This window comes from Myotis nattereri (assembly GCF_964212035.1).
Source record: "Myotis nattereri genome assembly, chromosome: 13".
In the NCBI taxonomy this organism is placed as follows: Eukaryota; Metazoa; Chordata; class Mammalia; order Chiroptera; family Vespertilionidae; genus Myotis; species Myotis nattereri.
In genome coordinates, this window is record NC_138088.1 from 54,438,677 (window position 1) to 54,465,801 (window position 27,125).

Below are 27,125 nucleotides of genomic sequence, written 5' to 3' on the forward strand. Positions count from 1 at the left end.
AAGCATTTTAGTCCCATTTTATAGAAGAATGAAGTACTGTACTTGTGGATGAGATGGGTTTGGGGACTTTAACTAAGTTCATGCTGCCAAGAAGTAATCTAGCTAAGACTCAAAGTTCAGAGCCACGTCTGTCTAAAGATAGATTATGAAGAGGTCACTTTCATTTCAAAAGCCTCCATTATTTCTACTATCTTGAAGTAATAGTCAAACTTCTTAGCCTAGTATTTAGGTAATTCTATAACATGGTCCATTCTTGTTTTGCATAGCCTTCCTACACTATGGTATTCTTTAATCAACATGGACAACTCACTGTATCATAAACATACTCAAATATTTTCCCTCTTTTTTTGGGTTTACACCATGCCCTCCACATCCTACCATCTCAAAATCATACATGTACTGTGAAGGCTTGGCTCCTTAACATATTCTTTCCTGATTTTCCCAAAAGAATGCTATCCCTTTCCCCTCCCCACCCTCACTGGAACCTCAGACTATTGTATTCTTAAACACTCTTAGAGCACTCATATGCTAACAGTAACATTGAAACTCACTGTACTCTTGATATTTTTTCTTCACTGCTTATCTCCCTTGAAGGAAAGGACCATATCACATTGCCTTATATCTCACAATAAGTTTCTTCCTTCTTATACTCAGTGCCTTACTGGTTTAATATAGAGAGTTGATGTTTCTGTATTTTAACCTAAGCTCCTACTCTTCACACAGTATTTGAAAATCATACTAAATACACTTAGAAAATATGAGACAGAAAACTGCATTCCTCATTTTTTACCAAGACAAACTTTAAGAGTAGAAATACTGAATAGGATTTACTACTAAAGCTCAAAAGCATTTAGTTTAAGAAGCCAAATTATAGAACATTACATGTGGTCAAAATTTATTAGGTCCCTACTGTATTTGCAAATATTATCAAAGTGAACTAAACCAGAATTTTCATAAAAACTGACATTTTCAAAAAAGCTTTATTTGCTTTAGTCTTTCTCTTCCTTTGATAAGATTAAGACTGTAAATGGCAAATGGTTAAATAGAAGCACCAGAATGCTATCTGCAAGGCATCTGGCCTTAGACAAACATGCCAAATGCCAACTCGGAAGCATCTCGCCTAATGTATTTATAAATTTCTGTGTCTCAGATGTTCTTACTTGAAATCAAAGTTCTTTAGGGAGCTCTTTTAGACTCTTTGTATGTACATTCAACAATTCGTAGATAGATATGGACAGCTATTCGGTAAGACTTCTAAAACTCTCCAAAGCTAAAAGGGAAATAAAATTTTAGATCTCATAGTTACTTTATTTAGGCTACATTAAACTACACACATACATAATTCATCAATTGTGATCAGCATCATAATACTGTACCACATTTATAAACTAAAATCCTCACTCTAAAAACCAGGTTTAAAAACATTTTTTAGATCTGCCCATCCTCCCACCCACCCATTCACCGACCCATCCATAAAAATAAATAAATAAATAAATAAATAAATAAATAAATAAAAAAGTTTTTTAACAAAGGGAATATTGAGTAAATTTCATTCTGTGGACTTCCTCAACCTAAACATTTTTATTTGGTTAAAACATTTATCAGAAATAGCTGTCAGGGAGAAAGCAGACAGCAATGTGACTAAGCCTCATTGAAACTTGAATGTCTGAAAGAAAAAGGACTGAGGGTAAATGGAGCTCATGGCCTGATAATCAGTTTCAGTTTTCCCAGAAACATTCATTCAATACACACTAAATGCTAAGTGCTGTGAGCCAAAACAGTCATGGTATATGCTGTAAAGGAAGATATTGGTGGAAGTAACACTGATCACACTGTCATACAATTATAAATGTGAATTCCCAACTGTAGTAAGTATTATCAAAGAGTTTTATGCTCACTAGGGAAAACTTTCCCAGAAGAATGATGATGGTTGGTGCATCAGTTAAGATCTGATGAAACAGAAACACTGAAGCATTGGAAACAGAGGGACTCAAAAACAGGGAAATGGCTAGTCAGTGAGAGAAGAACTGAGAACCAAATAGGGGACAGTGAAGCAACTCAGATACTAACAACAGTCAGAAGTCACACCCAACCTTGAGCTGGAAGGACAGAGGGAGGATGTATATCAGTAGAAGCCAGGGCTGAAGCATCAGGAAGAAGCTGGAAGCATGGTGGGCCTGTCCTGTGAGAAGCATGGAGCCATGGAGGAGAACAGTGGCTGCCAGACTTGTTGTCCAAGATGGAGGAGAAAAGGAAGAATACCCTGGTTCCTAGTCCTCTCCCCTTTCTCACCAAAGCTTCATGGAGGCCAAACCCAGCCGAAAGTCCGCTGACAGTGAAGCCCTGGAAATATAGCCGGTAGAGGTAAGCCTTCTCCTAACATAGTGCAGGGGAAGGGCCCAAAAATGTTTGAGGGAAACAAGCTAAGGCCTGGCACAAGCAGAGGTCTGAAGAATGGGGGTAGGGATAGGTATGCTTGGGGAGAAATGTGTTGGGGGGAGGAGGCCCATGCACAAAGGCTATGCAGTGGACAGAGTATGGCATGTATGAAGGAGTGAAAGATGGCCAGCCCAGCTAATGCAGAATGCAGGGTAGACGTAGGGCTGGCGAGATAGGGACCAGGCCAGAGGTGGCTTTGTAGGTCACATCAAAGAATCTGTCCTTATTCTAGGACAGAGGTGGGCAAACTTTTTGACTCGAGGGCCACAATGGGTTCTTAAACTGGACCGGAGGGCCGGAACAAAAGCATGGATGGAGTGTTTGTGTGAACTAATATAAATTCAAAGTAAACATCATTACATAAAAGGGTACGGTCTTTTTTTTTTTTTAGTTTTATTTATTTCAAACAGGCCGGATCTGGCCCGCGGGCCGTAGTTTGCCCACGGCTGTTCTAGGAGCTACTGAAACCATTGAGATTTAAGGAGGCAGTTTATAGAATCAGATATGTATTTCAAAACAATCATTTATCCTTCTCCCACCTCCCAAGACATTCACATAACAACTACAATGTGCCAGAAATTCTACTAGGTACAGGACACACATATAAAAAGAATATAGTATATCTGTGCCTCTGTAAGGTCTACCAGCAAGTACGTAGTGTGCAGTATTATTAAAGACCTTTTAAGTATCCTTCTTTTAGCATTTATCATCTGATTATCATGAGGAATGTGAAATTTATCTTCACAGACTTAACTCCTTGCTCAGTAAATTTGTTGATCATCCTACTGTTTTACTTTTTGCATTTATATGCTTCCATTAATCATTTACCCACCTTTGTCTTTTCAGCTGAAGATCACTAATTTTTTCCCACCCATTTATCTTTATATGGCTATCTCACTTCCAAGGTAATTTTAGTGCTTTTTCCCCACCTGATTCAACTGTTATAAATTTCCTGCATTATAGAAACCTGAAATGCACAAATAACTCTCTCTGAGAAGAATTTCATGGTTTTTAAATAAGTATATTCATTTTATGACAACTACTCTCATGAAAAATGGAATCATTCAGGATATTACACCTGGTCAAGTTTATTGTTTTCCCAAATTCTAAAGACAGATCTATCAGGTGATTTGGAAAGCTTTGCTATGGATCTTCATCAAAAGCTTTCTGAAAGCTGAAAATGCATTTACTATTTTCATTTCTTCTACACACTTGTTTAGCATCTTCATATTAGACAGGAATGATTTCCCTATATTATATATTCTCCAAACTGATTACCTTCCGTCTGCCAATTTTTCCTCTTTTCAGCTGCCCTAACCTTTGCTCTGGAGGTAAAGAGAGACTCACTGGGCTCTATAAGGCAGACTACCTCTGAATCAAGCTCAGTCTTGTGCAACTGACCATATCATAAGCTAATCTTATGATGAAGGCCCTTCTATTTAAATCCTATTTCCCCTTAGTTTCAGAGCTCTCCTTGACTCTGTTCTAAAATGATTCCACTTTCTCCACTCCCAAACTGTCTCCTAATTATCAGAATACCATTCACAGTCCAGTTTTTGTTAGGAGCAGGAGGATTTAATGGAACAAGTATAGATTCTACAAGCAGAAGACTACGGCTCTTTGTATATGGCAAAAATATGTCATACTCTAGGCATCATCTCCTCAAATAGCTCTTTAATTGTAAGAGTGTGTTAAAAAAAATTGAAGGAAGCCTGATATAAACTATTTCTCCTTCAGAATCAGATCCTTTCAAAAATGAGGGAAGCAAGAGTGGAGAGAAAGAAAGGTGCTGCCAGAGTCTAACAAAAAGATAAAATCCAGCCCTAGCTGGTTTGGCTCAGTGGAAAGAGCATAGGCCTTCGGACAGAAGGGTCCTGTGTTCGATTCCAGTCAAGGGCACATGCCTGGGGTTACTGTAGGGGATGTGCAAGAGGCGGCTGATCAATGGTTCTCGCTCATCATTCATGTTTCTATCTCTCTCTCCCTCTCCCTTACTCTCTGAAATCAATAAAAATATATTTTTAAAAAACATAAAGTCTAGAATCTAGGAGATGAATTCTTCTGACTTCATAATTTTGGGTACAGCTGACCCTATTTAAAGCCCTTAGCAGGGAACTCTTTCCCCTACCCCACGTGGGAGTCTGTACTTGTTCTTCAATAAATTTCCACCTTTGCTATAAAAAATAAAAAAATAAAGCCCTTAGCAGTTGCCATTTCAAATTGCCAATCGGAAGTTGCCAACTGATACCCTATAACCCTCTGAAAGGAATATACTCATTCTAATTAAGAGTTCCAAATTACCATTTAGAAATTCTCCCCAATTGTTAGCTGACTGTCCTTCAGGGATTTATTACTTCTTATTTTTCAGGCAGGTCTGATAATATCATGACATCTAATGCCTTTCACCACAATTCCCTCTGGTACCTGCATATTAAGCTACACAAACCTGAAGTGCTTCTGCTTCTATTTATACTGAACACATGCCGGTTTCAGCATCTCTTCTGCCCATCCACTGTGTACTATATCCCAAGAACCCAAAAGATACTTCTCTAATTCTGTCTCCATTTCAGAACAAGAAGAAGTCCATATTCTTCTTTCTTCTCTGATAGTAACATATTTATGCCAATGTACTGACTTAAGAGTTATTTGGATTTTTAACATTCTGTCTCTAATCACAGGAGGAAAGACTAGTCTCTTATAAAGGACAATTGCTTTCAAATGTCTGAGTGCAAAGGGAGTAGGCTCAGTATAAAATAAACATTAAAAAGCTTGTTTTTAAACTTAAAACTCATTTCATCGTTTTATTTAAAATGGAGAACAAGGGAAAGAGCTAGACAGAACAGCTGGGTGCCAGCTGGTCCCAAGGCCTTTCCTGCTACCTCAGAACTCCCAGATTCAGAGGAAAGTAACACTCAGGATCTATTTAAAACTGTGTGTGTCTATGTGATATGTATATGATCTGTTTGTCTTAGCATTCACACAGTAATGATTATGTATCCTTTAATATGTCAGATTAATTTACTGTGAATTTTATTTGATAAGCACTATGAATTTTATTTGATAGGCACCATAAATTCTAGAGATATATAGTTGTCTATAGAGTTTCCAACTGAAATATTAATCATTGCCTGAAATGAACATTTTTAAAAATCTGAACCTGAAATTTATTCATTAGTGAAAGGGAAGCAAATTATCATCACCAAACCTGCATATTGCTATAGAATGAAAATAAACTTGCCTTGTCTCTTTTGGTGAAGGTGAGCACATTTTTAGTATTGACTTTGTCATCTCTTGCAAGATAATTCTCTAATGTTTGTTTAAGCCTAATATCTAATTTATTTGCACCTCAGCTATCACATTTAATGGGATTCTCATGAGGAATCTTTGCTTATTATTTTTAAAAAATAAACACAAGTACCTTATTTATCCTATGAACTCTTTTATTTTGCAAGTGAAATAAGCAAGGCAGTGACCAAGTGTCTGATTTTGCCCCAAACTTGCCTTGGGTTTCTAATAAGGTAGAAAGTAGGATTTATGCAAGCTATTTGTTAAATTATTCTTTTCAATATTCCCTGATACTCAATTTAAGAAAAAAATCCCCTTACAAACAAAAATTCATCAAACAGATTTAAATTTTTTCTTGTGGTATGACAGACTGTGGACCGACCACCTAAAATGTATTCATAACCCTTTTCTCTTAACTTCTTTTTCTACAAAGGCTGAAAAACAAAAGCGAGTCTCCATACTTCCTTGCTGGTAGTGGAGACCATATGACTTAGTTCTAACCAATGAGATATAAGTCAAAATCCCTGGGTGGAGCTTCCAGTAAAGAATTTTAAAAGGACAAAACCTGACTGACATGTGCCTCTGGCATGCCTTCTATCTCATCCTTTTTCTTGAAAGGTGGATATTTAGGGATGCACCGGATAGTTTGCAACCATGAGAATAAAACCCCCATGCTAAGGATGATGAAGGAGGAAGCCAGTAAGAGCCAGCTCCTTGATTATATACTAACTAAGAGCTTATCACACAAGACAAGTAAGTCTCTTTTTTGCTTAAGCCACATTCATTAGATTTGCTAATACTTCCAGCTAATGCATTACAACTGCTCCATCTCCACCCCCAACATTTGTGCAAGTACTACAAATCTAAAGCTTTCCATCTGTTACTGATCTTCCCTATTAATGGCATGATAAAGTGCATTATAATGCTTTAAAAACTAAAAGATATACTTAAAATATGAAAGAAATTAAGTTTCTTTCATTCTGTACACTAAAATTAGTGACTGAGTAAATTTTAACATTTAAAAAAACTAACTTAAACCCAAAATTGTATGTATAAAGATAGCTTCCAAAAGCATTGAATACTTTAGCATACTTATTTTTAATGATACATTTTCCATCCAAATTTATAATATATTCCAAATTTTCAAATCCTATCCAACAATGTTTTATGTAGTCTTGAAGAGCACTCTAATTCTCCTCCCTGGTTATTAAATTCAGACATATGTAATTTAATGCCTGAAGACACTTAACTGTTGTTGACATTTTCGGCACCAGATGTAATTAGTAACCTAGAAATTATTTTTCCAAAACTAGCTTTGACATGTGCTAAGATCTAAAATTATGACTCAAGATTAACGTCTTACTAATTTTTGTTATAAAATATTAAAGCTGTCTAATCTGATATAAGGGAAACTGAAAATGCCAATAGCAATGGCAAGTTATCACTATTTCATACCCAGACAAAACAATAATGCTTTTTCATGTATTTATATATTTCAGAACAAACTGTAAAGCTGGTTATTTTATCCCTCTGGGGAGCTGCTTCAAATTGACTGAGATGTAACTTAAAGTTAAGGCATGCACAACCACCAAAAAGGAGGAGAATTTCCTAAAAACCACTATTTTGACCATGTCATTTTCATGTTCAAAATATTCAATAGCTCCCAAATACTTTCATAAATTCAAACTCTGTGGGTCAGCCCATCCTCTTTCCAGCTTTACTTCCCTCTACATTCCCACCCTGATCAAAATTACTCTACTTATTCCAAAATAATTTCACACTGCTCAATGTTATATAAGGGTATACACAACAGTTATTACATGGAGACCCTGGAAACAATTTAAAAGTCAAGGATACAGCTACAAAAATACCACATAACCTTCAAAAGTCAATATGCTTAGGGGCCTATTTAAAAAAAGAGTTGTGACTATTTTAAAAAATGCTATGAAGAATAATATATTATTCTAGAAATACCAAAAAGCACATTACTACTACTATTAAACAACTATGTAAACATACTTTAAAAGTACCTATCCACCAATATACTGAAGACATAATAGAGAAATAGTTTTCCTAAATATTGGCTATACTGCTACCAAGAGCTCAATGTGATAGAAACAGCTAAATATCTAAGTTATTAAATACATCTTTAAAGAATACAACTATAATTTATTTCTACAAAAACCTATTGATGTGTTAAATAGATCTAATATTTAAAAAGACTAGAAGTAACCCAGAGAAGTTTGAGAAGTCCAAGAAGCATTCTGGAGTTTTATTATTACCAAATGCATAATATTTCAATATATGCTTAGTATATGAAATAACTATTCTTAAAAATCAAGAAAGGCTACATGTTCTTTTATGGCATAAATTTTTTTTCAACTTCAGACATAAAATCCTGGGATTTTATTTCCAATGCACAACTTCACAGGCTTAATATAGCAATTCTGTAGACAACATTTTGATAAATGCTCTAAATCTTTAATAAACTACTAGATTTATGCAAATTCCAAGAAATGTATCATAATTCCTATTAAAACTTCTATGGGAAACATTCAGAAATACCAACTCAAATTTGGAAAAAAATTAGTGACAATTTTAATTTATTTAAGAACTCAAAGAACCCAACAAGTCCAATTAAAACATGTTGAGTACAAAGCAATTTTTTGTTTTTTTTTAATTCCAGCACTTAAAATATTTTAAAAGCCTATTTTCCCCCCAAAGTTTTACAATTTAGGTGACAATCTCTTTTGAGATATCAAAAAAGAAACCAGAACATTAAGTCCTTCACACACCAAAAGTATATCCCAAACCTATTCTTTCCATTTCCTCAGCTACCACCTCCTGAATGCCTTCCCCTGGATGCCTCCTGATCTCTACTAGGTTTACTCTCATCCTCCTACAATCCTTTCTGTGTACAGGAAGAACAGTTTTGTTTGTTTTTTACAAAATGTACACAAGATCTTGTTACTCCCTATCTTAAAACTATCCCACCACAAAGAATAAAATCCAAAATCCTTGCCATGCCCTATATGAGTAAGCTCCACCTCACTTATGGCTAGACTAGCCTTCTTTCTGTTACTCAAACACACCTGCCCTCACTTCTTCTGTACAGAGGGAAAATTAGTCAGGTTAGATATCTTATGCAAGCAAGCAATCTGAATACTATAGTTTTATGGGATCCATTTCATTACTGATGTTTTATTATAAAAAGATGAATAAAAGCTGTTCATAATTATTTGCACATGACCAAAAATAACTAAGAATATAGAAATATTAATAAAAGCATGCTTATAGAATACAAACTTTAAAACAATGCAAATCAATTTTACCGTCTTAATAGAACTCCTTTGTTTTTCTTCCCAAACACCACTGCTCAACTCAAGTGTGCAATGAATATTTGCCTCTCTGTCATAGGATCCAAAAATGAGTAACCTGCAGTATAAAAATAAAACAAGATTATTGTACCAGTTATGTACATTAAAATTTTTCTTTCAAATCATTATACCAAGAAGTAATAAATTACTGTTACTATTATAATTTTGGTAACAGAAAAACTTAAATCAAATACTTGGTATACCCTCTAGTGGAAAAGTGAAGTAAAGCTAAAGTTAGGTGAAATTCCAGGACAAGTTGTTCTTCAGTGGCTAAATCAAACAGAAAGTAATTTCTATTAATGAGATATAGTACAAAAAGTTGCTTGTGAACACAAATACACACACACTTCCATCTACTAATGTGACTGAATTTCTTTAAGCCCATTTCTTCCTTTGAACAATTCAGGGGAAATACAGTATGTAGTTCTTAAAGCCGTTCTAAGAGTAAAAGAAAACAAGGCATTTAGCATAATGCCTAACAAATACTAAGTACTCAATAAATGTTTTTTATTTCTATTATCTTGAAAACAATTATCAAGGAATAACTGCATCACCTAATTTTACTGCTTAATATTCAGATTTTAAAAGGAAATTGCAGGTCCAATCTTGAGATCATTAGGCAGTTTTTATTATTGGAGGATAAAATGTTACCTACATGGTCCAACAACTTCTACATTATCTATCTTCTAAATCAGAACCTAAGTCTGCCAATATGTTTTAGTAGTAAGCTTGAGAACAACTTTAGCTGTTAATCAACATCTTTATTACCACTCCAAACTTTACCTCTACATGAATATCATGGGGGTAGGAGTAAGATAATGAAAGAAAAATAGATAAAACACATCAGAGCAATATGAGAAAATTGTTTCCTAAGGTTGAGACCTCAAGCAAATCATGTTTATGCCTCACAAACTGGCTTCATGAGCTAAAAAGCCTGAACAAAATCATGGCAAAAAGAAATCCATAAATTTAAATAAATTTTAATCTTAAAAGGAAATTTAAACAGTACTCAACAACCTACTGCCAAAAACATAAGGAGATTCAGAATTATAAAATACTAAGTTTAAGAAAATGAGAATTTTCATTTACCAAAGCTTTGCTGCCACCATCTGTTCAAAAGAGCAAAGTACCTAAGTAAGGGTCTTGACTACTGTGCAGAGAAGTCTAGCAGTTTCCAAATTCCCAATAGATATTAAATCTTCAGGTTTCAGGAACAAGAAAACACAATTCTTGGATTGTGCAATAGTTCTTCGGATTAGACAATGGTTTCTAAAGATAGGACTAAAAAATAGATAAATGGGACATCCTGAAATTAATATTGTTGTGCTTCAAAGGATACCACCAACCCACAAAATGACAGAAAATCCTGTGGACCTGTGTCCTTGTTCAGGACCTTAAGTCTCAACAGGAATTTATAGCAATGCATTATGAGGACCATCAAGCTAGATCTGGAAGGGCAATTTTTTGTTGCTTTTTTTTAATTCCAGCACTTAAAATATTTTAAAAGCCTATTTTCCCCCCAAAGTTTTACAATTTAGGTGACAATCTCTTTTGAGATATCAAAAAAGAAACCAGAACATTAAGTCCTTCACACACCAAAAGTATATCCCAAATCTATTCTTTCTATTTCCTGAATATGTAGTAACTCCTCTGAGTTAAAAGAGGTCAGTGGCTGGCTGATTGGGATATAATCTCTGCATAAAAAATTGAGGTGCTCTAAATGAGAGGGAATCTATTGCCAAGCCTCGCAGATACTGCTCCCATCAGAGAAAAAAATTCCTCCGGAACCTCATATCCTTCCATTTTTAAATAGGAAACTGAGCTCCATCATAATTTTATAAGACCAACATCATATACGTGGTCCATTGTTGACCAAAATGTCACTCTGCAGCATATGACTGTACAGTACTTGACCATACACCCTCAATCTTGTGTAGTGTAGAGGAGACTGCAAATAAACCCTGAATTCCTTTTAGTAAGTATGTTTCTGTACTTGTAATAAAGCAATTCTGCAACTATTTGAGATGTTATTATAGAACTGAGCAAATGAGTACAAGTGCTGATGTTATTGGAGCTAGGGTTCAGAGGATATAAAAATATGGGAGGAAGAAGAATGAACCAAGGCAAGGAACAACTCTAGGATAAACTAGAATTGGAAGTATTGGGTGAGCTTATGATTTCTAAATTGTGTATGTGTATGCATATATGTATAAGTGTCTATACATATATGTATTTCATAACTCTGTCCCCTGAAGGGACCTCTGAGTATATGAAGTAGCAGTGAACAACCCAACATCCAGATCTTGATTTTTAATATCATTCTCTATTAAAAGGAACCAGGGCTCTTTGGTAAAATAGCTGATTCTAGGACTATGGCAAAGATACAAAATAAACCTAGAACAGCTTGTTATACCAGAAAGTAATGAAGAGCTAAAAAAAAAAAAAAGACAGGCTCATGTCACAAGCATACAGAGCCAAGTTTGAAGGGGTACCTAGTGGCCAAATCAAGAACAGTTCACAACAAAATAATTAAGAATGGTAAAGAATTATAATCATTGAAAAATACAGGAATCTATGAGTCTGTGCCGATAATAGATTAATTGGGGAATAAGGTAAGGATCTTGGTAATAGAGTAGAATGTCAACTGCTGTAGTTTTCTGTATTTGTGTTACCATTACACATTTTTTTAAAGTGATGTATTTTTGGAACCCAGTAAAATAAGACAGGCATTCCAAAAGCTGCTGAGAAAATACAGGCTTTAGAATAGTGCAAGTGTGATTCACTGAAGAAATGACCTTAATTAGAATCTTCTATCTATAATTAGGACAGACTGTATCCTAAATATACCACTTTTGAGTACAGAACTCTCACACCACAAAACCGTATAGGCTTTGCTTTCACTGACTATAATCTTTGTTTTAAAAATATAACTGGTTGATAAAACCAGCCAAAGAAAAACAAGAAAAGAAAATGTATTCATTACTTCATTAATGTCTTTTACAGAAAGATTATATGACAAATCCCTCCTAGAATTTGGGGCCAAATTTTTTTCTCCTAAAGAACATGCACAGTTTGTCAGAGAATGAAGGCTAAGTTATCCATTAAGTTTACTCTGCTGCCAGAAAACTGATCTTCTATTCCCTATATGGTTGTTTTTAATTTATCTTTTCTACTTAATTGCACATGGGCATTGTTTTCTTTGCAAAATACTTCAAACCCTTTAAGACTATAAATTACAAATTTAAAAACAGTTTTTAACAATATGATTGAACATTAATGTGCAATAATTAAATCTTCTAATAGAAAAACTACAAATACATAAATTGAGGTCATTGGGAACTTTAAAAATCAACTTTAGTTCAATGCAAAAAAATGCAGTTAGAACCAATTTTTATAAACAAAATTGTGTTTCCACCCCCAAACTTGTAATTGGGATGTTCAAAACTCTACTACAGATAATTAAAAAAGAACCTCTCTTTACAGTCTGAGACCCTTATAAGTTAATAAAATTCAAATTCCAGTTCTCACAACCAATTATGCAAAAAGAACAGGTCTGTCTAAAGATCTGTTTTCCTCTTGGTAAACACTATAATGATTACATTAAGGTATAATAATAGAAGCTACAGGTACTGAAGGCCTTCTATATAGTAGCCACTGTGGTTTATTTACCTATTCTGAGCACAATTACTGACAAGGTAGTAACCTTGCCCATTTTACAGATGTGAAACTTGTCTAAGAATACCTAACAGTAAGGATACACAGCTAGGATGTAAAGACAGCACTTTCTAATTCAAAAGTTGGTATTATTTCCACTTCATGTTGCCTCCTGAAGCATAAAGTTTCCAGTTGTACAATAACTCTAATCCTATCTAATAAAAGAGAAACATGGTAACTGGCGTACGACCGCTACCCTTCCCATTGGCTAATCAGGGCAATATGCAAATTAACTGCCAGCCAAGATGGCGGCCGACAGCCAGGCAGCTTGAAACTACCATGAGGCTTGCTTGCTTCAGTGACGGAGGACTCCAACGTTCCCCGCCTGCGGCTGCAGGCCTCTGAGCTGCAACTCTAAGCAACTATGTAACAAATATAGAAGCTAAACAAAACCCCAGAAACCAGCTTTAGTCCGCCGGGGGGCTTCAGCCAGCAGGATCGCAACATTGTAAGCAAAGGCCAGAAAACTACTTTCAGCAGCGGAAGCCTAAGAGCTGGAGCCAAGCCTCAAAGCTAAAGCTGGCCCAGAATAAAAAAAGAAAAAAAGAAAAAAAGGAGCGGTTGGGAGTTTCAGTCACCCCCAGCCTGAAAACAGCCCTCAGCCCCAGACTGGCCAGGCACCCCAGTGGGAACCCCCACCCTGAAGGGTGTGTGACCAGCTGCAAACAGCCACATCCCCTCACCCAGGCTGGCCAGGCACCCCAGTGGGGACCCCCACCCTGATCCAGGATACCCTTCAGGGCAAACCAGCCGGCCCCCACCCATGCACCAGGCCTCTATCCTATATAGTAAAAGGGTAATATGCCTCCCAGCACTGGGATCAGCAGAGACGAGAGGCCTCCCGGCACCGGGATCAGCGTGACAGGGGGCAGCGCCCAAACTCCCTGATCGCCCTGGGGCTCTGTGTGTGACAGGGGGCGGAGTCACAACCTCCCTATCCGCCCTGCTCTGTTCGTGACAGGGGAAGGCGCCCCAACCCCCTGATCAGCCCTGCTCTGTGCCTGATAGGGGGGAGCTCCCCAGCCCTCTGATCGCCCTGCGGCTCTGTGTGTGACAGGGTGCGGCGCCCCAACCCCCGCCCCTCCCCATGGGCCCTGCTCTGTGTGTGACGGGGTAGAGCCATAACCTCCCCATCGGCCCTGCCCTGAGTGTGACAGTGGCGGTGCCCCAACCACCCCTCCACAGGCCCTGCTCTGTGTGTGACGGGGTAGAGCCATAACCTCCCCATCGGCCCTGCCCTGAGTATGACAGTGGCGGCACCCCAACCCCCTGATCGGCCCTGCTCTGTGGGTGATAGAGGGCGGCGCCCCAACCCCCTGATCCGCCCTGCTGTGTGTGTGACAGGGGCCGGTGCCCCAACTCCCCTATCGGCCCTACTCTGTGTGTGACAGGGGGGAGCTCCCCTACCCCCTGATTGACCCTGCTCTGTGGGTGATAGAGGGTGGAGCCCCAACCCCCCTGATGGGCCCTGCTCTGTGCGTGACGGGGTGGCGCCGCAACCTCCCCATCGACCCTGCCTTGAGTGTGACAGGGGGCGGTGCCCCAACCCCCCAATTGGCCCTACCCTGAGCGTGACTGACAGTGGCATCGCAACCTCCCGATCCGCCCTGCTCTGTGCATGACAGGGGGCGGCGCTCCAACTCCCCAATCGGCCCTACTCTGAGCCCGACCAGGGGGCTGCACCTAGGGATTGGGCCTGCCCTCTGCCACCCGGGAGCAGGCCTAAGCCAGCAGGTCGTTATATCCTGAGGGGTCCCAGACTGCGAGAGGGCACAAGCCGGGCTGAGGGACCCCCGCCTCGCCCCCTAGTGCACAAAATTTTGTGCACTGGGCCTCTAGTATTTTCAATAAACAAGTTTGTTTTCTATGAATACTTCTAATTTTTTTCCTCACTGGCTAAGTTCGCTCTCAAAGCTTTACAACAGGCAAGTTTGATGAATGAATGAATAAATAAGTAAATCTCCTTCAAGGCTATCTTTGCAGATTTGGGGATGAGTGGATGAGTAGGTAGATAGGAATTGACAACAGTATAGTCAAGAAATTTTGTGCAAAGCTGCCCTTCAAATGGTTAGAAGTTGCTATGATTATTTTGGAAAAGGTAATCCATTTAGTATAATTCTGATGCCTGTGGATCAGTAAAAAAATTCACTGCGGGGAAAAAAAGAAAGCATCACTTCAAAATTTCCTTAGACACAGACCACTTGAAAAATGTCCTAAATATTAACATAACATAATTATATACTTATTTTTTTCTTTTTATTCAATTTATTGGGGTGATAATTATATATTTAATACTTTGGCTTACCATAATATATTAGCTTAGCTACTTCAAATTCAGACTTGTGTAGAACCATGTTTTATTACATATGTCATTTTACTGTACACTGAAATTCCTTTTTACAAAATTTACAGATTTAGTCTTTCTTTGATAAAAGAATTCCTTTCAACCAGCTTTCTGACATACGGTGCACAATAATGAGTCACTCTAAGACAAACAAAAAATATTTATCATATTATTATTAAGGTATTCAAAATTAACCTATTTATTAGCAAGGACATAAATATATTAGGTACAAAAATATAACCTCTGTATTCAAGCACTTGTTTTTATTATGAGTTGGAAATAAAAATAGAAGTGATAAGTACCAAACAAGTGGTACAAGCAAGTGTCACAGAAATGTAGCAAAAGGACAGAATGCTTGTACTTGGAACGGTTAGGAGATACATTAAAGATGTAGCTTTTGAGGTGAACCAAGAAAGGCTGGTTTCAACGAGCAGAAAATGGGGTAGGGCCTTCAGTAGAGAAACAGTGGGGTGTACACACAAGGGCCTTGGTACTTTAAAATATCTAAGGCAGGGAATGGTGAATTGTGGTTGTCTATGGGCCAAATACAGCTTACTGCTTATTTTTGTATGGCCTGTGGGCTACCAGTGGTTTTTACATTTTTAAATGCTTGGGGGGGAGGGGGGAAGGGAGAGTTATTTCATGCCACAAAAAAATTATGAAAGTCGTATATATATTCATAATTATACATAAATATATATAATTTTATGAAGACACAACCATGCCACACCCATTTGTTAACCTATTGCCTATTTCTGACTGCTTTCATACTACAAGGCTGAGTTGAGTAGTTACAACAGAAACCATGTAAATCACAAAGCCTAAAATATTTACAATCTGGCCCTTTAGAGAAAGTTTGCCATCCTCTTGCCTTACAAAGACCTGTGTGGCTGAAGTGAAGAACTGTGAGTGAGGGGCTGAGCAAAGAAGTTAGAAAGGTCAGAGGGGTATTTAGGCCCTGGCAAGGATTTGAGTCTGTATTCTAGAGTAATGGGGGGAGGCATTAAAGAATATTAAGAGAGTGACAATTAGACTTGCATTTTGAAAGTATCATTCTGGTTGTTATACTGATAACCACTGTTAGGAAATAAGTGTGGACAAAAGGGGCTCTGCAATAAATCTAACTGAAAGTAACTTCACAGGTGATCTAATCATAGATTCCTAACTGGGCAGGTCATCGTGGATAGCTAAGCCTTAGACCTATGAAAAGGTTTATCTTTGCCTTAAGCAAGCCCTATCCATTGTTCTTGTGCATTTAGGTTAACACACCTTTGAAATGCCAGAGTAACCCTGTTTTTTTAGACCCCTCAGAAGCATAACCACCCTAAAGGGAGCACATAATCTTGTTAATTATTCTTGTCCTCTCCCACCTTCATATAATCTTCCTTACATTCCCTCCTTCATTTCAACTGTACAAAAGACTGCAAAACTGTCATTCTCCGGAGCATCTGAGATCTTGCTTCTGGCATGTCATTAGTTTGGCTCAAATAAACACTTATAAAAATTCTCTACAGGTTTGGATGTTCTTATGTCAACATAAGTAAGAAGGCTAGTGTAGTAAGCAATTCAAGAAATATATGAACACAGCTTAGACCAGGGGTGGGCAAACTTTTTGACTCGAGGGCCACAATGGGTTCTTAAACTGGACCGGAGGGCCGGAACAAAAGCATGGATGGAGTGTTTGTGTGAACTAATATAAATTCAAAGTAAACATCATTACATAAAAGGGTACGGTCTTTTTTTTTTTTTTTTTTTTTTAGTTTTATTCATTTCAAACGGGCCGAATCCGGCCCATGGGGCCGTAGTTTGCCCACGGCTGGCTTAGACTATGGGGCTGGTACAATAAAATAAGGAGGCTGGACTAGATCCTTTCAGAAAGCTCTAAAATTCTAAGCATCACAGGGGTTTCCAAGTCTGATTTTTCACTTCTAGAGTATTTTCAATTATCACAAACAATTCTCAAAACTGTTATGCTATGAACACCTATAGATATAAGTCAGGTATGCCAACAGAGTATCATGCTCTAAAAAGTTTGGGAATCAGTAAAGAATAAATGCCCCCCCCCCCCCATTAGAATGTGTGTGTGTGTATATGTATATGTATATATTTTTTTTCAAACTGGAAAGGACTACTGTTTTAAAATTTACGATGAATTAATTTACAGATAATACAATATAAATCCACACAGAGGGAGAATAAACACAAATACTGCCTAAGCACATTTTACTGTACTTTCTTTCCCATAATGTAGGAATGACAAAACAAAGGCCATACCTGCTGCATTCTAACAATGTAACTTTAAGACGGCCTTCAGTAAGTGCCCATTGTTGTATATGGATATGGTCTTCTTCATCTTCTTCAAATCCTTGCAAGGTTTGGAATGGAAAAAATGGCTTAAACCTGAAAAAATAAAGATAAGTCTAAATTTTTGAGTAATACACACCACAGTTTAAAGCATAGTAACAAAGCCTACTTGTAGGAAAACAACACAAAACAAAACAAATACCAAACACTGGCCAACAAAACCAGCGCTTACTACATGCCTCCAAACTGGCAGCAAATGTTGCCTTCTCTGCGGCACCAGACCTCCTGGCTCTTTGGCATGCCCTCACTGACAAGGCAGGACACTGAGAACAAAGAAAGAGAAAATCTAGAGTCTCTAGGTCCCAGCACAGCTGGTTTCTAGTGAGGCCTCGCGCCTTAGCTTGTAGACAGCCATTTTATTGCTGTATCCTCACATGACTTTTTTTTTCTGTACACACAATTCCTGGTTTATTGCCTCTTCTTTTAAGGAAACCAGTCCTATTGAATTAGGATTCCATCCTTATGATCTCATTTGAACTTAATTACCTTCTTAAAGGCCCTCTGAAATATAGTTACATTAAGGGTTAGGGCTTCAAGATAGGAATTTTGGAGGATACAATTCAGTCCACAATAGAACTCAAATGTAACTCCAGAGCCTGGTCTACAGTCCCTGAGGCTGATTTGATTACCATCCTGTTTTCTGCTGGAACATATACACTAAACCCAATCTGAAGGTCCCTGACAAGAACCAAGGTTTCACAATCCCACTCTTAGATATATCCAATAGAAACGTGCACAAATGTTCAACCTTAGTACACCATAAGTGTCTATAGACACAAGCGGGATGGTTGCCATTTTGGACGCGTGGCAGGTTCACCAAAAGATTTGTGCAAGGATATTTATAATAGCACTAATCCAACAGTCCACCAACAATAGAGGAATAAACTGAGGTCAGTCACACAGTGAAATACTCTATAGCAAATATAATAAGCACTCCACATATATATATATACAATGGATTAATAAACTACATCCACACAGTACACATGGATTAATTTCATAAATACACTATTAAGCTAAAGAAGCTAATGAGTGCATATGGTATGACTCAATTTATATGAAGCTCAAAAAGAAACAAAAAAACAAAACCAAAACAAAACCCAAAAGAAATGGTGTATAAGTCAGGATAGTAGTTACTCTTAGGCAGAGTAGTGTCGAGGTAGTGAGTAAGTGGCATATGAGGGACTTCCTGGTTGCTGGTAATATTCTATTGCTTGTTCTGAATGCTGCTCTGTTCACTTTGTAAAAATTAATTGAACTGAATTTTTATGATTAGTATACTTCAGTAAAATTTTAAAAGAAAAAACATTTAATTAAAAAATGTGAATTACTTCAGTAACATTTAAAAAAATATAGTGTTAAATTACACACAAGAGTAGCTAAACCATCTACTCATATGTGGCTCTGAGAGAAGCTTTTTTAAATATCTAAAATAAGCTTTTGCTCTAAGATGTGTCTTCAAGACTGCTCTATGAGCACCCTGAACACATGGCAGCAGAAAAACTGTTTGCAAATACTATGAACTTTAGAGAAAAAGGGTTTACTACAAACCCAATATAAAAATATTCTGAGGTCTCGCCGAAACTGGTTTGGCTCAGTGGATAGAGCGTCGGCCTGCGGACTGAAAGGTCCCAGGTTCGATTCCGGTCAAGGGCATGTACCTGGGTTGTGCGCATATCCCCAGTGGGAGGTGTGCAGGAGGCAGCTGATCGATGTTTCTCTCTCATCGATGTTTCTAACTCTCTATCTCTCTCCCTTCCTCTCTGTAAAAAAATCAATAAAATATATTTAAAAAAAAATATTCTGAGGTCTAAATCCTTTCTTGACTTCAACATGGGCTTGTGTGTCCTTGGCAAAGTACTAAGACTGTTAGGATTTTTAGCTCAATAAAAGAGAAAACTTTCTAATAATTAGAGCTAATAAAAAAACAAACACAGCTAGCTCATTGCATTGCATGCCTTCTATCTCTGGAAATATTCAGGCAGAGGTTGTCAAGGAGGGAAGGTGCTGTGAAAATAACACATTTAGAATCTTAATAGATTACTAGAGGCATGGTGCACAGAATTTGTGAACTGGTAGGGGGCGTGGCCTGTGGGGATCAGCCTGCTCATCCTGGTCAACCGAGTGGCTGTGGACCTGCCCTCTGAGCATCTGCTCCCTGGTCCAACATCTTCCGTGGAGCCGGAGCACTTGCCTCTCCATGGGACCCGGTCAGGGCCAGGCCCAGGGACAATAGCACTGAGAGGCGGCAAAGTAGGCCTCAGTCCCACGAGGCCTACAGGCAGCCACGAACCTGCCTCCCAGCCTCCGGGGTCAGCTCTGAGAGCCCAGCAGCAGCGCTGCGCAGCCTGCAGGTGTCCACAGGAGGAGGCAGGGAGCGAGAAGGAGGTGGCGACGATCGCAGCCCGGGTTCCTGCCCATTGGCCTGGGGTTTGCAGTGGGAGCAGCCACTCATCCCGGTCAGCTGAGCGGTGCTCCCACTGTGGTAGCTCACTGACCACCAGGGGGCAGCTCCTGTGTTTAGCATCTGCCTCCTGGTGGTCAGTGCATGTCATAGAGACTGGTGGACCGGTCATTCTGCCGTTCGGTCGTTGGGCTTTTATTATATAGGACAAGAGGCCCAATGCACGAAATTCGTGCAAGAGTAGGCCTTCCTTCCCTTGGCTGCAAGCACTGGCTTCCCTCTGGCACCCGGGACCCAGGCTTCCCTCGCAGCCTGGGCTTCGACCAGAAGGGCATCTGGTCTAATTAGCATATTATGCTTTTATTATTATAGATAGGATAGTCCCAATTCCTAGAGATTTGTTTCAAAATAATCAGGAGAGGAGATTGTAGGGAGATATAGATGATCCAAAGTGGCCACAAGTTAATTATCTGGTTATGGATAACGGGGTTTTGAACTATTCTCTTAATTTCTGATTAAGTTTAAAATTTTCCATAATGAAGAAGTAGAAGGTTTGTACTCTATACTAAAACAACCTGGGTTTTCTCTTATTTCTCTTCTAGTTTCCTTAGCAACATCATTTGATCTTATTGCTTTTGTAAGTTTCATGTATTAATGCTTAAAGTAAATTAAACACCTTTTCTTCAAACTTTGTTCCTCCTCTCCTGTTTTATCTTATTGGCACCACTAATTTCATAGACACTTGGAAACCTGAAGTTACCTTTTACAACCAATGAGTCCCATCCACCTCCATTCCCCTCCGTAATATTTCTAAAATGTCTCTTCTGCTGTTCTTCTGTGTTTCCCATTGGCCTGGTTCAGGTTTTCATGATTAGTTAGAATGTTGTGACTTCTGAAATTACATTTCCTTTTCTTAAAAAGAATATTTTTAAAATAAAAGACAAACATTTTCTTTCTCTTAATAAAAAGCTACCAAACATGACTTACCACATCTCTAAGACTTATAAGCAAACCACATCTATATTAGAGAGTTCACAGATGTAAAGCACTTAGTAAAGATCCTGGCATGTAATGGGACACACAAATCCTGGTTTTCTTCTTTCTCCATGCTCACCTTTTGGCATACTGGCTTCCTCGCTGAAGCTCTACAGATATCGCACAATACCCTATATTCTGTCCCTTTGCTATTTCTTCCACCTACACCGTACTTCCATCCTATCTCCCTGTGCCTAAAGCTAAACTGTCTTTTAACAGTCAGCTCAAACGTCATTTAACAACTTCAGCAACTATGCTTACTTAGGAACAGGGAGACCAAAGTTAGGCACTCAGAGACACAGTCCTATTTCAGGAATACAAACAACACTACATCTTGCCTAAGGAAGAACGTAGAACAGGCAGCTATAAACAGGGAATTGGGAGTTCTGTGTGGTTTTTGCCTTTCAGTCTCACATAAGAAACTAGCACACATAATAAACCAAATATATAAACCGAATCAATCAGGTGACCAAAATGTTTCTTCATTTATTGTTCTTTAGAGGCATCTCAGTATTCCTTTAAATAATGAGTTCCCCTGCTGCACTTAAATATAATTACAAAACCTCAATTAGCCATAATTTTATCATGCACATTATTATGTAAAGTACAGTACACTAATACAAAACTAGATGTAAGCTATAAAAAAAAACAAAGTATCAGTGGTTCAAAATACTCTTAATTTCCTATATGTATTGGTAAACCATGAGTCTAAATTTCAAATGTTCAATTTTACTTAGACAATTCAATTGATATTACATTAATAAGACAATTAATACACCAAGCTCCTCCATGCTTACTAAGGTTAGTACTGTCGTATTATTTCTCCTAAGAGACTGATTGCTAACCACTCTGATTCCGTAACTAGCCCTACATGGTAAGCTCTTTTCACTGTTCAAGTTCTATTTCAGTCACCCCTCTTTGTAAACTGTCCCCCCTTCTCTACCATCTGGTAATTGCTCCCTCTGTGTTCTAAAAGCACTTCATACACATTTCTATTATGCTACCAATCACCCTGTTTACATTCCTGTCTCTCTCTAGCTCTCCCAGACCACTCCTTCCTCCCAACTAAATTGTGAAATGCAGGAGGAAAGAAACACATGATAGGTACTGAACGGTGGTTAACAGCAGACTCTGAAACTAAACAGCTGAGCTTGGAATCCCATTCTGCTGCCTCCCAGCAATATGACCTCAAATATATTCTGACGGTAAGCCTCAGTTTCCTTATATACAAAAGGAGGATACTAATTACACCTCTACCTCACAGTGCTGTGATCAGAATTACATGAAATAATAAAAAGCTCGTAGCATCCTTCACTTCTCAGTTTCTTCCTGACAAGGCAATTTAAAGAAGTGTTAAGCACACACATTTTAGAGTCAGTACTTGGTTTTGAATTTTGGTTCTAACACTTACTAGCTTTGAGACCCTGGGCAAGCTATTTGGACTTTGAAAGCTTCAGTTCATTCATCTGTAGAAGGTAGTTATTATAAGGACTAGAGACCCGGTGCACCAAATTCATGCAGGGGGGCGGGGAACCTCAGCCCAGATGCACCCTCTCCCAATCTGGGACCCCACAGGGCATGTCTGCCAGTTTAGGCCCGATTCCACAGGGATCCCTGCGGGATCGGGCCTAAACCAATGGTCAAACATCCCTCTCGCAATCCAGGACTGCTGGCTCCTAACTGCTTGCCTGCCTGGCTGCCTGACTGCCCCTAGCCATTCTGCATGCCTGCCTGATGGCCCCTAACCCCTCTGCCTGCCTGCCTGATCTCCCCTAACCACTCACCTGCCTGCCTGATCGCCCCTAACCACTTGCCTGCCTGCCTGATCACCCCTAACTGCTCGCCTTCCAGCCTGATCGCCCCTAACCGCCTCTGCCTCGGCCCCTGCCACCACGTCATCCAGAATGACGTCTGGAAGGTCATTTGGCTGTCCGGTCTAATTAGCATATTATGGTTTTATTATTCTAGATTAGATGAGAAAGTTCATATAAGCATTTGGTACAGTGGGGTGCTCTAGAAATATTTCCTATCACACTTTCCATTTATCTATTTTAAGGCTGGTCTCCTAGAGACATGTTAGGCAGCAAATGCCTTCCCTTCCACAAAGAATTGTTTCAGAACTCAGCATTCACCATGTATGATGCTCAAGGTTATAGCTGTCTGTCTTCCTCAGATTTCAGATTCCACATGGGCATAATTTCAGTCACCATACTAGTTAATTTTTAAAAATTGTGTTCTTCTTAGGATATCAAATTAACAATAGGCAATATGCCTCCCTGCCCTAATTATCACCTTAGTACCTGAGCCATTAAGCTTTATGACTAAGGATTACATTAAACTGAATATTAAGAAACTGACTTACAGAAACCAATGGAGAATTGTTCTATTTATGGAATTCCTTGGTGTGCACTATGCTGACAAAGTCCATACTTGGGAGAATGATTTTAATTTCTGTACTCCTAAGGAGAAAAAAGTATTCCACAATAGTTATTAAACTAAGAACAAGGATAGCAAATACTGCTACAAAAAACCTCACCCCAACTCTCTCATATATCCTCTAATTAATAAGAAATGTCCACTTTTAACTCCTAATTCTGCATAGAATAATCAATATCTAAAATGCTTCACAATTTTCTGAAGTGGTTTTACATAAACGCTGAACAAAAGAGTGATAATAGGGCTGCAGGTCCTCATAACAGAACTTAATAGCTGGTGACTCAAAGGTGAGTCAATGTTAACTGATAGCCTGTGCTCTAGAGATAAAGTATCAAATGAGTTGCTTAGGGAACCAAAGTAATTCTCTTGACCATATCTGATAAATCTCATATCTCTTTATTTTCAGCATGACCCAATCACATGAGGGCCTCTGACCATAGCCTATGATCAATTAAATTAAAATTCTCAGTTTTCACAAAATTAAAAAAAAAAATAGAGGGGAGGGGGGACAGAACCATGAAAACTGTTTTCAAATCCAAATTCCTTCTATTCCTCTTTACCAGCTCCTCCAACACATGCCTTTAAATAAGTGAATATAAAAATTGCTACTTTATACAGTTCTGTAAATTACATACTTTCATACCCCCGATTCTCATGACTCATAACAATGTACAGACTTATTTTATATATGAAGAAACTAAAAGGAAGTTGAAGTGGCTTTCCATGATCACATAGTAAGTGGTACAGTCAAACTGCACTGAAATACGCAACCTTGTGCTCCTTACAACACCAAGGTATACAAGCAATACTATAAATCAACTGAAAATTATGTATCTAATATTTATGAAAGCTGACTTGGCAAGTGAGGCAACAGGAGCACCTCTTTTACATATAGTAAAAATAAGTAAATTTCAAGTTAGACCAGTTCTCAAATACTTTGTTCACAGAATCCCTATACATTTTTAGAAAGTAGTAAGGACTCCAAAGAGCCATTGTTTATTTGGGTTATTATCACTAGAGGCCCTGTACATGAAATTCATGAACTTGGGGGGGGGGGGGGAGGAGGAAGTCCCTCAGCCTGGCCTGCACCCTCTGGAGGCGGGGAGGGAAGGAGTCTCTTAGCCCAGCCTGCGCCCTCTCACAGTCCAGGAACCCTTGGGGGGGGGGGGGGCGTTTGACTGACAAGGGGAGCGGGCCTAAGCAAGCAGTCGGATATCCTTAGTGCTGCAGCAGAGGCAGGAGAGGCTCCCACCACCGCCACTGCGCTTGCCAGCCGTGAGCCTGACTTCTGGCTGAGTGGCATTCCCCCTGTGGGAGCACACTGACCACCAGGGGGCAGCTCCTGCATTGAGCGTCTGCCCCCTGGTGGTCAGTGCATGTCATAACAACTGGTCAAACGGTTGGACACTTAGCATATTAGGCTTTTATATATAGAAATATTTACCACATTAGAAATTTTAAATGATAGCACTTTTAAACATAATAACAACACAAGCTCACATCCCATTAGCCACTAGGATGATAACATAAGTACACACCATGTAACTCCTGGAAAACTCCAACGTACACTTGTGAGAGAATGAAAAGGTAAATAATATTTTTGTATAATTATGAGAATAGTTTTGACTTGGTAGACACCCAAGCCCAAGGGTCTTGGAGAGCCAACAGAATCCCCAAGCCACACTTTTGGAAACCATTGACGTACCAAGTCTTAGCTATGGCAATTCTTAAATTCAAAGTTGTAACCTATTAATCTTACTTTAAGTATATCATTTATTCCCTCTCAGCACTAATTTTCTTTAGAACAGTGCCCAGTGACAAAGACGATATCAAACATTTACTCAGTAAACGGAATCTCTTCTAAAGTCTAGTGGATGGAGGAAGAGAAAACATCTTAAGACAAAAGTATTACCTCCCTACTATGGTAAAGACAATGAACAATAAAGTATATAATACAGAGGACTGGTCTTCTAAAGCCAGTTAAATGTACCAAATGGACAAGAACTCCATTCTAGGTATTAGGTAAGGAACAGCAAAAGATCTGAACAAGAGAAATGAGAAAAAGTTAATACTTTAACTGTCCAACTTTCTCCTCTAGCCAAATAAAAGTAACAAAGCACCTTCTTAAGTTAAATGATTTTTAATTTTATTTGTACTAGTATCTCTGCTTCTCTTAGTTTTTAATTACCTAAAGTCGAACTTATTAAACGAAAATATTTTAAAGATGATTTGTACCTGCATATTTGCAAAAAATTCCTGCATTTGACCTATGCAAAAGTAAAAAAGAAGTGAATAACACTACCTTACATTTACATAATTATTTTCTCTAAGAACTTTAACAGCTTTAGATTTTTACTCAGTCTCAAAAATAGTAAGTTGCACAATTTGTCCAAGGATACACTAAATCAACAAATCAATAGTAATTCCTGGAATAAAGCTGAAGTTCCTCATGATATAATCCTATTGTTTCAGGGCAAGAGACTGAATTACTTTCAAGAGAAACCTTAAGAGCATAGAGTATCCCCAAGGCTCCAACAATTATTATCATAGAGTCTGTTGACTGACAGGAATCTTGGAATAACTGAGTCCAAATTCTAACTCTATAGTACTAAAAATTTCAAATATTTTGAGTAATTTATCTAAATATTTTAAGTACGCAATTTACTAAAAAATGGCCCATAATTTAGACACATAATTTGGCTACAAACATATTTTAAATTCTTCCATGTCAAGAGTTTGCAATTCTAGTCTTGATTAAAATCTAAAGCTAAATACTGAGAACTGATAACCTTTTCAAATATTAAAATAAACCAGACATCACCTGTCCTAAATTTTACAGAAAATATTATATTTAATGGTGAGGACAAAATAAGATTTTCAATGCATTATAAAATTACAATGAAATTAACTATAATAGAATAACTCTTACTTTAACCTCAGCAAGTTTCACAGAACTAAAAGCTTTGAATTATTTACTTGTTTAAATGACTAAGAGCTAGGAAGACTGTGTAGTCAGCAACCACAATCATCCCTAGTAATGAGTATGTGTATAATCTGGCATTCAGGAACAACTGATTACTGTGTGCAAATTGGCATGTAACACAAACAGCAGATACGCTATTTTGTAGATATTGATATCTGTATGAAATAGTTGTATCTAAGAACAATACAGTTGCTTTTCAAAATATATTCTTGTAGCCAGCTACTAAACAGAAATTATATCTCCCTGTTATTGCTATTTAAGGTTTTACAGGAAAAAAAAATAGTAGTCACTTATACAAATTATATAGGTAGAATATAGAGTTGATCCTAAAAGAAATACCAATTTGTAAATATACTTAGGTCACACATACCTGCTCTAAATGGCATATAGCTTACCAACAAACCAAGTACACCTAACAGGTACCTAATAAAAAATAATAAACCCAACGAAAACACTTTTTTTCTGTGCTAATCACAGCATTTTTATTTTTAAGTACATACCATCAAGAACTAATTATGCTGGGAAGAGGGAAATTTTCTAGCTCTTTTACCAATAGAATGCAAATCAAAGCACAGACATTTCAGTACTCCATCCATCATATCATCAGCTTCATTCTCCATATAATTCATCAAGAAATCATGGGCATAAATACCCAATGTCCATGATTAGATAAAAAAGAAATACATTCCGCTGATTACATAAAAATTGGTAATCATGCACCAGACCAGTGAAAATAAGTTTTAT

General features: G+C 38.1%; 1 protein-coding gene across 1 annotated transcript in view; it reads right to left on the reverse strand.

The window, feature by feature from the left end:
- PDZD8 (PDZ domain containing 8) overlaps positions 1–27,125 on the reverse strand; it is a 59,924-nt gene that overhangs the window by 22,082 nt on the left and 10,717 nt on the right. The window contains exons 2-3 of the mRNA XM_081104800.1: positions 17,434–17,559; positions 9,057–9,159 (exon numbers count right to left, since the gene is read on the reverse strand). Coding sequence (XP_080960926.1) covers positions 9,057–9,159; positions 17,434–17,559 — 229 coding nt within the window. The remainder of the gene's footprint in view (positions 1–9,056; positions 9,160–17,433; positions 17,560–27,125) is intronic.